Source organism: Meriones unguiculatus (genome assembly GCF_030254825.1).
Source record: "Meriones unguiculatus strain TT.TT164.6M chromosome X unlocalized genomic scaffold, Bangor_MerUng_6.1 ChrX_unordered_Scaffold_31, whole genome shotgun sequence".
NCBI classification, from domain to species: domain Eukaryota; kingdom Metazoa; phylum Chordata; class Mammalia; order Rodentia; family Muridae; genus Meriones; species Meriones unguiculatus.
Window position 1 is genome coordinate 4,706,382 of NW_026843707.1, and position 12,061 is coordinate 4,718,442.

A 12,061-nucleotide genomic window follows, 5' to 3' on the forward strand; every position below is an offset into this window, starting at 1 on the left:
TTCCTACAATGAATCACTAAAATAATTGTAGCTTATCAATACAAAAACAGATATTACACGAAAGAAAACAGATAGTGTCCAATAAACTACTGAAATGGGACTAAACTGTTTAGCTTTCAAACTATATGAATGAAAAACATGATATATCACTATACATTTAGCAAAAAGTGTTAAATTAACAATAATGTTGATCAAGTATCAAAAGAAAAGACATGAAACACATGTTCATTAACTATTAGAGAATGTATTACTTCTTTATTTTTTTATTATTAGTTACATTTTATTAACTCTGTATCCCAGCTGTATCTGCTCCCTCATTTCTACCCAAACCCTCCTCCCCTCCCTCATTTCCTCCCTGCCCCTTTCCAAGTCCACTGATTGGGGAGGACCTCCTCCCCTTTAATCTAAGAGTATGTAATTTCTATAAGGTAAATTCATGCATGCTTAACTCTCCAAAATTTCAATTCCATGTTTAAACCTAATGTGAAGTCATTCTTATGTTCATATGATATTTAAAATAAATGTCTATAATAGTGTCATATGTGATATTTTTGAATTGGAATCAAACTAACGTTTTAGACAGTATATACTAATATTTGAATACATTTATACATCAATACTATTCAGTATGTGATATATTTGAATTGGAATCAAACTAAGTTTTTAGATAGTATATAAAAATATTTGAATACTTTTATATATCCATACTATTCAGCAATGAAAATCAATGAGTACTCTTATGAAACAGATTTTTATTATAAATACAATGTATAAAATCAGGGTATGACAAAGTGCCAGATTGATTTCCAAAGTGGTTGTACAAGTTTACATTCCCACCAGCAATGGAGGAGGGTTCCCTTTCTCCACATCCTCTCCAGCATGCACCATCCCCTGAATTTTTGATTTGCATTTCCCTGATGACTAAGGACATTGAGCATTTATTTAAATGTTTCTCTGCAATTCTTTTTTAAAAATTTTTATTTAACTTTTATTAATTACACTTTATTCATTTTGTATCCCCCCATAAGCCCCTCCTTCCTCCCCTCCCGATCCCACCCTCCCTCCCCTTTCTGCATGCATGCCCCTCCCCAAGTCCACTGATAGGGGAGGTCCTCCTCTCCTTTCTGATCTTAGTCTATCAGTTCTCATCAGAAGTGGTTGCATTGTCATCTTCTGTGGCCTGGTAAGACTGCTCCCCCCTCAGGGGGAGGTGATCAAAGAACAGGCCAATCAGATTATGTCAGAGGCAGTCCCTCTTCCCATTTCTATGTAACCCACTTGGACACTGAACTGCCATGGACTACATCTGTGTAGGGGTCCTAGGTTATCTCCATGAATAGTCCTTGGTTCGAGTATGAGTCTTTGGGAAGTTCCCTGTGTTCAAAATTTCTTGTTCTGTTGCTCTCCTTGTGGAGTTCCTGTCCACTCTAGCTCTTGCTATTTTCCACTTCTTATCTAAAATTCCATTCAATCTGCCTGACAGTTGATTAGGCACAGTATCTGCTTTGATAGTCTGCAGGGTAGAGGCTTTCAGGGGCCCTCTGTGGCAGGTTCCTAGGTTGTTTCCTGTTTTCTTCTTCTTCTGATGTCCATCCTCTTTGCCTTTCAGGATGGGGACTGAGTATTTTAGCAAGAGTGTTGTCACTTGAGTTTTTGATCTTGGCCATTCTGATGGGTGTAAGGTGAAATCTCAGGGTTGTTTTGATTTGCATTTCCCTAATGGCTAATTAGGTTGAGCATTTCTTTAAATGCTTCTCTGCCATTCGATACTCCTCTACAGAGAGTTCTCTGTTTAGCTCCATTCCCCATTTTTAAGTGGATTACTTGGTTTGCTGGTTTTCAGCTTCTTTAGTTCTTTATATATACTGGATATTAGCCCTCTGTCAGATAAAGTGTTGGTGAAGATTCTTTTCCAATCAGTAGGCAGTCATTTTGTTTTGATGATGATGTCCTTTGCTTTACAGAAGCTTTTCAGTTTCATGAGGTCCCATTTACTGATTGTTGCTCTTAGAGCCTGTGCTGTTGGTGTTCTGTTCAGGAAGTTTTCTCCTATACCAATGAGTTCTAGGGTATTCCCCATTTTTTTTCTAGCCGATTTAATATGTCTGGTTTTATGTTGTGGTCTTTGATCCACTTGGACTTCAGTTTTGTGCAGGGTGATATGTATGGATCTATTTTCATTGTTCTCCATGTAGACATCCAGTTGGACCAGCACCATTTGTTGAAGATGCTATCTTTTTTCCATTGTATGGTTTTTGGCTTCTTTGTCAAAAATCAGGTGTCCGTAAGTGTGTGGGTTTATTTCTGGGTCTTCTGTTTGGTTCCATTGATCCACCATTCTGTTTCTATGCCAGTGTCATGCAGGTTTTAATACTGTTGCTCTATAGTACAGCTGGAAATCATGGATGGAGATACCTCCAGAAAAATCTTTTATTGTAGAGGATTGGAGAGATCAGGGATACAAGGCACATATCTAAACATAGTAAAGGCAATATACAGCAAGCCTATAGCCAACATCAAACTGAATGGAGAGAAACTTAAAGCAATCCCACTGAAATCAGGGACAAGACAAGGCTGCCCACTCTCTCCATATCTCTTCAACATAGTGCTGGAAGTCCTTGCTAGAGCAATAAGACAGTTGAAGGAGATCAAGGGGATACAGATTGGAAAGGAAGAAGTCAAATTATTACTATTTGCAGATGATATGATAGTATACATGAGTGACCCCAAAAACTCTACCAGGGAACTCCTACAGCTAATAAATACCTTCAGAAAAGTGACTGGATACAAAATTAACTCAAAAAATCAGTAGCACTCCTGTATACAAAAGACAAAAGGACTGAGAAAAAACAATACCCTTCACAATAGCCACAAATGACATAAAGTACCTTGGTGTAACCCTAACCAAACAAGTCAAGGACTTGTATGAAAAAAAATTCAAGTTTATGAAGAAAGAATTAGAAGAAGATATCAGAAGATGGAAAGATCTCCCATGCTCATGGCTTGGCAGGATTAACATAGTAAAAATGGCCATCTTACCAAAAGCAATCTACAGATTTAATGCGATTCCCATCAAATTGCTAACACAATTCTTTACAGACCTGGAAAGAAAAATTCTCACCTTCGTATGGAATAGCAAGAAACCCAGAATTGCTAAAACAGTCCTCTACAATAAAAGATCTTCCGGAGGTATCTCCATCCCTGATCTCAAGCTGTACTATAGAAAAACAGTTATAAAAACTACATGGTACTGGCATAGAAACAGAATGGTGGATCTCTGCCATTCTTTATTCTTCTGTTGAGAATCTCTGTTTGCCTCTGTACCCCACTTTTAATTGGATTACTTAGTTTGTAGGCGTTTAATTAAAATCCTTTATATATTCTGGATAAAAGCACTCTGTCAGGTGTAGGGTTAGTGAAGAACTTTTCCTAGTCTGTAGGCTGTCATTGTACAAGATTGTTTTAGCTTTTCTGGGTTTTTTATTTCCCCATATGAAATTGAGAATTTTTCTTTCAAGCTATGTAAAAATTGTGTTGGTATTTTTATGGGACTATCATTGAATCTGTAGATTGCTTTTGGAACAATAGCCATTTTCCATTATGTTAATCCTAAAGATCCATGAATATGGGCGATTTATCCACCTTTTGATATATTCTTCAATTTATTTCTTCATAGACTTGAAGTTTGGGGGGTGGGTACATTCTTGCCAAGCCACAATGGATGATGATGCAGCCAGCCTTGATGATACCTGGTAGTCTAATGTCAGATAGAAGGGAAGGAGGTCCTCCCCTATTAGGGGATCAGGGAAAGGGGAAATGAGGAAGGGTGGGTGGGACTGGGTGGAGATGAGGGAGGGGGCTGTAGCATGGACACAAAGTGATTAAATTGTAATAATTCAATAAATCAATAATAAAAATTTAAGAATATTAGGTATAAAGTATTTGCAATGAAAATTCATTTATCTTAATTTGAGAATATAGCAAAAATTAATAGAAAAATTTTTGGTCAGGTAGATTGTTACCTTTGATGAAATGGGAAGTATATGATCTTAATGAAATTTTATAGGAAGTCAAAGATTACCTAAAACATAGGTATATTGACTTGGTGTAATCCTTCAAGTCCTAACCATGTGTTCACTTTTCTGAGGACTCCAAGGGAAAAAAAAAACTGTTAATATCATGGTCTAAAGACTTTTTCCTGAATATGAAATGCCAGGGTACAATTTAGAATATATTTAAATTAGTAATGGTATCAACAAAAATATTATTGTTACAAATTATTAGTCATATTTTTTTTTCAATGCAGTTTATTCAGGAACCTTGAACAATCATCTGACCCTGGGGAAAGCCAGCCCACAGCTTAAATAGCCTCTGGGTAGCCAACCCCAGCGTGCCATATTTTTTCCTGTGACTTTTTTTGGCAATATTTTTATTATTCTCCTGAAGTTCAGTTAATAAATTGGACATCGTAATGTATGGCTTACCTAAAATGACATAAATTCAAGATTGAGGTGAGCTTTAAAAAGATAAAAACATTTTTTTCACATATATGGAGCATGCGAATATTAAAATAAATTTCTACAAGTTACATATTCTTCAAATCTACCACTATTTTCTCCTCATAAAACTTCTTATTCATAGTTTAAATTTCAGGAGAATTATTTGAAACATATTAGAAGTTCATTAAAGATGAAATTAAAAATTACTTTCAGATAACCAAGCTATCTAAAACATATTTTACAAATGAATAAGATATAACATTTACATTTAAATTTAAAGGAAATACATTTTATTTCCAGTTTCTCATGTATAGCAACCACACCTCAAGTGCCCCAAACAGCCATACATAGATGCTGGCTTAACTTTGATGTAGTACTGGTATAGAAGAGAAAAACTTAAGTACTTTTACTGCTTTCAATATATCAATATAATATTGATAGTAGTATGTGAAAGTAGTGTATTAAAAGATAGTATGTTTGTATGTTATATTGTGCATGAACTATTTATAGAAATAGATATCACAAATACATTAATTATTTAAGTTGAGAAAAAATCATTGCGGTGATAAATTGGCTTCCTTATCTCCTAGTTTTCTGCTGAGTAGTTCAGAACTATGAAAATTACAAACTTTTCCTAAGGTCAAATAACAATTCTATCCTATGAAATTGAAAGATTATGTCCTGATGGAGGTATTACACACATCTGTACACCAACCTTAGCTCTCTTACTTACAAGGTAAATAATCTTAAATTTAGCTTTGTTGTGCTTGGACTTTCTCATATTTTAAGGCAGACTTACTTTTCCTTAGAAGTGTATAAAACACTTGCACAAAGTGAAGCTACAAATATTGCTTTATATACAATTCACTTTATGCAGTTCTTTTTATTTATTATTTTTATATTAATTACAGTTTATTTACTTTGTATCCCAGCTGTACCCCCCTCCATCATTCCCTTCCAATCCCACCTTCCTTCCCTCATCTCCTTCCTGCCCCTCTCTAAGTCCAATAATGAGGGAGCTCCTCTTCCCCTTCCATCTGATCCTAGCTTATCAGGTCTCTTCAGGACTGGCTGCAATGTTCTCTTATGTAGTCTATCAAGGCCGCTCCTCCTTCTGGGGAGGAGAGGTCAAAGAATCAGTTTATGTCTGTTTCCCTAACTAGGGAACCCACTTTGTTACTGAGCTGCAATGGGCTATATCTGGTCAGGGTTCTAGGTTGTGCCCATTCATGGTCCTTGGTTGGAGAAAAAGTCTCAGAAAAGAAACCTGGGGCCGGATATATTAGGTCCTTGTGTAGTTCCTGTCCTCTCCAAGTCATAGTAACTCCCCCTTTTTTCATATGATTCCCTGCACTCTGCCAAACATTTTTGGTTATGAGTCATAGCATCTGTTTGCATTTCTTGTATTATACTTTAAATGAACTTTTAGTCTTTAAGATCCATCTTATTTACCAAAAAATAGAAAAAAGAAATAAAACATCAGGGAGGACAGCAGATTCACATGGAAACCAAAGCTGCCAAAATTTTTGGCCCAGTGAGTCCTGCAGAGACTAAGGACCATGTATTGAGAGGACCTAAAGCCCCTGCTCAGATGTAGACCATGGAAAGCTCAGTCTCCTTGTGGGGTTGCTAATAAGGAGAGCACGGTCTGTCTCTGACAAGAACTTAGTGGTGGGCTGTTTGATAACCTCCTCTTGGGGCAAGGTGGCCTTAGTAGGCCATGAGAAAGAGGACCCAGAGAGTCCTGATCACACCTGATAGGCTAGGTTCAGAAAGTAAGGTAGGAAGACCTTGCCTATCAGTTGACAATCAGAGGGATATAGTGGGGAAGAGAGAAGGAGGATGAGACTGACAAGAGATGAGGAAGAGGTCTACATCCAGGATACAAAGTGAATAAATTGTTAATAATAATAATAGTATACTGTTAGGGGAGGTCCTCCTCCCTTTCTATCTGACCCTAGCCTATTAGATCTCATCAGGACTGGTTGCATTGTCTTCCTCTGTGGCCTGGTAAATATGCTCTCCCTTCAGGGGAAGGTGACCAAAGAACCAGCGACTAAGTTCATGTCAGAGAAAGTCCTAGATCCACATACTAGGAAACTAACTTGTAGACTGAGCTGCCATGGGCTACATCTGTGCAGGGGTTCTAAGGTTATCTTCACCTAGGTTGGAGTATCGGTCTCAGAAAAGAGACCTGTGTCCAGATTTTTTGGTCCTGTTGCTCTCCTTGTGGAGCTCTTTTCCTCTCCATGTCTTTCTATCTCCCCCTTCTTTCATGAGATTCCCTGAACTCTGCCCAAAGTTTGGTTATGAACCTCAGCATCTTCTTTGATACGCTGTTGGGTAGAATCTTTCAGAGGCCCTCTGTGGTAGGCACCTGTCTTGTTCTGTTTTGTCCCTCTTCCGAAATACATCTGGTTTGCCTTTCTGAGTGAGGATCAATCATCTTCCAGAGGGTCCTCATTTTTGCTTAGCTTCCCTAGGGGAAAACATTTTAGTATGTTTATCCTATATTATACGTCTAATATCTACATGTAAGTGAGTATGTACTCTCTGTGTTTTTCTGCTTCTGGGAGGAAGGGTGGAATTGGGAGGAAGTGAGGGAGGGGGCTACAGCTGTGATAACAAGCGATTAAAGTGTAATTTATATTAAAATTAAAATAAAATAATAATGAAATTATGACAATGAAAAAATGAACATCATTTCCTTGGATGCCAAAAAAACCCAAATCATTTGCCAAAACCCAACACCTGTTCATGTTTGAAGTTTTGGAGAGATCAGGAATACAAGGCACTTATGGAAACATAGTAAAAGAAATATACATCTAGCTTGATTGAAAGCTTTGCTGGGTTTAGTAGTCTGTGTTGGCATCTCTGTTCCCTTATAGTCTGCAGGATATCTGCCCAGACCCTTATGGCTTTCATAGTTTATGTTGAGAGTCTGGTGTGATTCTGAAAGGTCTACTTTATATGTTATTGGCTTTTTCCTTGATGCTTTTAATATTTTTCTTTGTATTGTACATTTAGTGTTTTGACTATAATGTAACATGAGGAGTTTCTTTTCTGATCTAGTCTATTTGGTTTTCTGTAGGCCTCTTGTATGTCTAGGGATATCTCTTTCTTTAACTTGGGAAATTTTTATTCTATGATTTTCTTGAAGCCTGGAATTTTCTTTTTCACCTATTCCTATTATTCATTTATTTTGTCTATTGATGGCTTCCTTGATTTCTTGGACGATTTGTGTTTGGAAAATTAATGATAGAAAAATGCAAATAGATTACATTTATCACCATGCACAAAACTAAAGTGCAAGTGGATCAAGGAACTCAACATAAAACCAGACACACTAAATCTGGTAGAATAAAAAGTGAGGAAGAGCATTGAACTCATTGGCACAAGAGACAACTCCCTGAACAGAATATCAAGAGCACAGGATCTAAGTTCAAAAAGAAATGGTACCTCATGAGACTGAAAAGCTTCTGTAAAGCAAAGGACACTGTCATCAGAACAAAACAACAGCCTACAGAAAGGGAAAAGGTCTTCACCAACATTGTTTCTGACAGAGGGCTAATATCCAGAACATATAAAGCACTCAAGAAGTTAAAAAACAACAAATCAAATAATCCAATTAAAAAAAAATGGGTACAAATTGAAACAGATAATTCTCAATAGAGGAATATTGATTGGCAAAGAAACACTTAAAGAAATGTTCAACATTCTTAGTCATCAGGGAAATACAAATCAAAATGATCCTGAGATTTTACCTTACACCTATCAGAATGGCTAAGATCAAAAACTCAAGGGACAACACATGCTGGAGAGGATGTGGAGAAAGAGGAACCCTCTTCCATTGCTGGTGGAAATGTAAACTTGTACAATCACTTTGGAAATCAGTCTGGCACATTCTCAGACAATTAGGAAAAGTGCTTCCTCAAGATCCATCTATTCCACTCCTAAGCATATATCCAAAATATGTTCTAATATACAACAAGGCCATTTGAACAAATATGTTTGTAGCAGATTTATTTGTAATAGCCAGAATATGAAAACAACTCAGATGTCTCTCAACTGAGGAATGAATACAGAAACTGTGGTACATTTACACAATGGAAGACTACTCGGCAATTAAAAACAAGGAAATCATGAAATTTGCAGGCAAATGGTGAGAACTAGAAAAGGTCCTTCCGAGTGAGGTATACCAGAATCAGAAACACTCAGATGATATATACTCATTTATAAGTGGAAATTAGACCTATAATATAGGGTAATCATACTAAAATCTACACACCTAAAGAAGTTAAGCAAGAAGGAAAACCCTGAAAGGCAAATGGGGCAGACACAGGAAGAGGAAGAAAACAGTCAATAGGAGAGGAGAGTCTCTGAAAGATCTTACCTAGCAGAGTATCAAAGCACATGATGAGGCACGTAGCCAAACCTTGGGCAGAGTGCAGGGAATCATATGAGAGAAGAGGGTGGAGGGCGTTAGAAACCATGGGAGTGACAGGAGTTCCACAAGGAGAGCAACAGAACCAAGAAACATGAGCCCAGGGGACTTTTCTGAGACTGATATTCCAACCAAGTACCATACATGGAGATAACCTAAAAGCCCTGCACAGATGTAGCCCATGGCAGCTCAGTCTCAAATTGGGTTCCTAGTAAGGGGAACTAGGACTTTCTCTGACATGAACTTAGTGGCTAGCTCTTTTCTCACCTCCCCCTGAGGGGAGGAGCAGCCTTACCAGGTCACAGAGGAAGACAATGCACCCAGTCCTGAGGAGACCTGTTGTGCTAGGGTCATATGGGAGGGGAGAAGTTCTTCCCCTACCAGTGGAATTGGAGAGGGTCATGGGTGGAGATGAGGGAGGAAGGGTGTTATTGGGAGGAAATGAGGGAGGGGCAACAGCTGCGATTCAAAGTGAATAAATTGTTATTAATATAAAAATAATTTAAAAACTTGACATACAAAAAAATAAAAAAGAAAATATAGGAAACCCATAGGCAACATCAAACTAAATGGAAAGAATCTTAATTCAATCCCACTGAAATCAAGGGCATAGCCAGGCTATTCACTCTTGCCTTATGTCTTAAATATAGTAATTTAAATCCTAATTAGGGCAACTAAAGGAGATTAAGTTGATACAAACCTGAAAGGAAAAAATCAAATTATCACTATTTGCAGCTAATATGATAGTATACATGAATGACCCCAAAAATTCTATTCTGAAAACTCCTTCAGGTGATAAATACCTTCAGCAATGTGGCTGGATAAAAAAGTAACTCAGAAAAAAATATCTGAAGCCCTCCTGTATACAAAAGACAATCAGCCTGAAAAAGAAATTAGGGAAAAATCACCCTTCACAATAACCACAAATAACTTAAAGTACCTTGGTGTGACTCTAACCAAGAAAGTGAAAAACCTTTATGAAAAAAAAAATAAAACACACACACACACACACACACACACACACACACACACACACACACACACATATATAAAACTTCAAGTCTCTGAAGAAAGAAATGGAAGAAGATATCAGAAGATGGAAAGATCTCTCATGTTCATGGTTCAGTAGGATTAACAGTGAAAATGGCTAGCCTGCCAAAAGCAATCTACAGATTTAATGCAATTCCCCCATACATAGATGAGAAGCATTCCATTATAAACTATGGGTCATGTTTCCAGTCTGGAAAAAAAGCTTTCTAAATGACTCCCTTAAACCTTAATCTCAGTACTCCTAAGTTTCCTCATACAAAGTATATCTGAATCATATTTTCTGAGTTCAATGGATTTGTTTCTAAAGCTGCTTCGGTCTAAAAAGCATAACCCTAAATAATTATATCACAAGGATATTTGAGCTAAGTCAGCTATGGCCAATGCATTTCTAGATTCTGGGAATTGTTTTTCTCTTAGAAAAAGTTCTGTTGTATTTTTTAAAACAGTCACCCTCCCTACCTCATCTCCTCCTATGCCCCTCTCCAACTCCACTGATAGGGGAGGTTCTCCTCCTGTTCCATCTGACCACTCCTAGGCATATATCCAAAAGATGCTCAAGTATACAACAAGCACATTTGTTCAACCATGTTTGTAGAAGGTTTATTTGTAATAACCATAACCTGGAAAGAACCCAGATGTCCCCCAAAGAAGAATGGATACAGAAATTGTGGTACTTTTACACAATGGAATACTACTCAGCAATTTAAAACAAGGAAATCATGAAATTTGCAGGCAAATGGTGGGATCTAGAAAAGATCATCCTGAGTGAGGTACCCCAGAAGGAGAAAGACACACACGGTGCATACTCACTTATAAGGGTACTAAACCTATAAGATAGGATAAACTTATAAAATCTGTACACCTAAAGCAGATCAACATGAAAGCGGACCTGGGATAAGATGATCAATTCTCACTTAGAAAGATATATCCGATGAACATTGGAAGTAGGAGAAAACAAACAACAGGACAGGAACCTACCACTACAGAGACTCTGAAAGACTCTACCTAGCAGTGTATCAAAGCAGATGTGGAGTCTCATAACCAAACCTTCGGCAGAGTGCAGGGAATCATATGGAAGAAGGTGGAGCTAGTATTTCCTGGAGAGGACAGGAGCTCCACAAGGACCAAATGTATCTGGTCTTTTATGAGACTGTATCTATAAGCAAGGACCATTTATGGATATAACCTAGCAGTCATTTCTTAAAGGCAATTCATATATTTCCAAAAGCAAAAACACCTTCAGTTGGGTTGTAAAGGAATGTGAATGGCTGAATATCTACTACAACCAAATCCTACATGCAATTTTTAACATGCAATATTTGCTTGAGATAAAAAACTGAAAGCTTAAAGGAATGAGTACAACAAAGGTATTAAATTTTTCATTGTTTAGCAGAATTCAATACATTTTAAGTATTTTTTTTTTTTTGCCCACACTCAGATCGTCGGTTTGAAGCATACATAAACATTATTATTTGAACAGTTTTCTATTGCATGCATTTCAACTATAATAAAAATAATTAGATCTGAATATGTGAATTATACAAAGGCAAGGTATATAGAGTGATCAGTACTGTAAGTTAATGAAACTGAGATTGCACAAATAGGGTGAGTTGAATTTATGTGCACAAAGAGACTACATTTAACTAATCGAAATAAATTACATTCTGAATTTTCTAAACACATTTTCAAATTGGAATAAAATGTTGTAAAGGATGTATTCAATTGCTTAAAAAATTTCTGACCTTAAGTTGTTCTTCCAAAGCAGCTGTTGCATGGTCGCCACTAGATTCATCAACCACTACTACCATGTGAGTGAGAGAGTTGACCCTGACTTGTTCCTGTTCAAGATCTTCTTGAAGCACCTGAAAAAAAAAATCCAAATGTAAATACTAAAAACATCTCTACCTAAGTGTGTATGTGAGCTATTTCTCCTACACATAGGGTAATGCAATCTCTCATTACACTAGACAGATTTAAAAGCATTTTTTGTTACTTTACTCCATGAATTATTTTTTTTCTTTCTTGAACTGCAGAATAGAAGGCCAGTTCATACACTATGAAGGGTACA

At 37.0% G+C, this 12,061-nt stretch overlaps 1 protein-coding gene across 7 annotated transcripts in view; it reads right to left on the bottom strand.

Moving 5' to 3' along the window:
* The window catches only part of Dmd (dystrophin), a 2,365,055-nt gene that overhangs the window by 1,684,707 nt on the left and 668,287 nt on the right, over positions 1–12,061 (bottom strand). For all 7 annotated transcript variants that reach the window (XM_060376797.1, XM_060376795.1, XM_060376794.1 and 4 more), the window contains exon 13: positions 11,736–11,855. In XM_060376797.1, the coding sequence (XP_060232780.1) occupies positions 11,736–11,855 (120 nt within the window). The remainder of the gene's footprint in view (positions 1–11,735; positions 11,856–12,061) is intronic.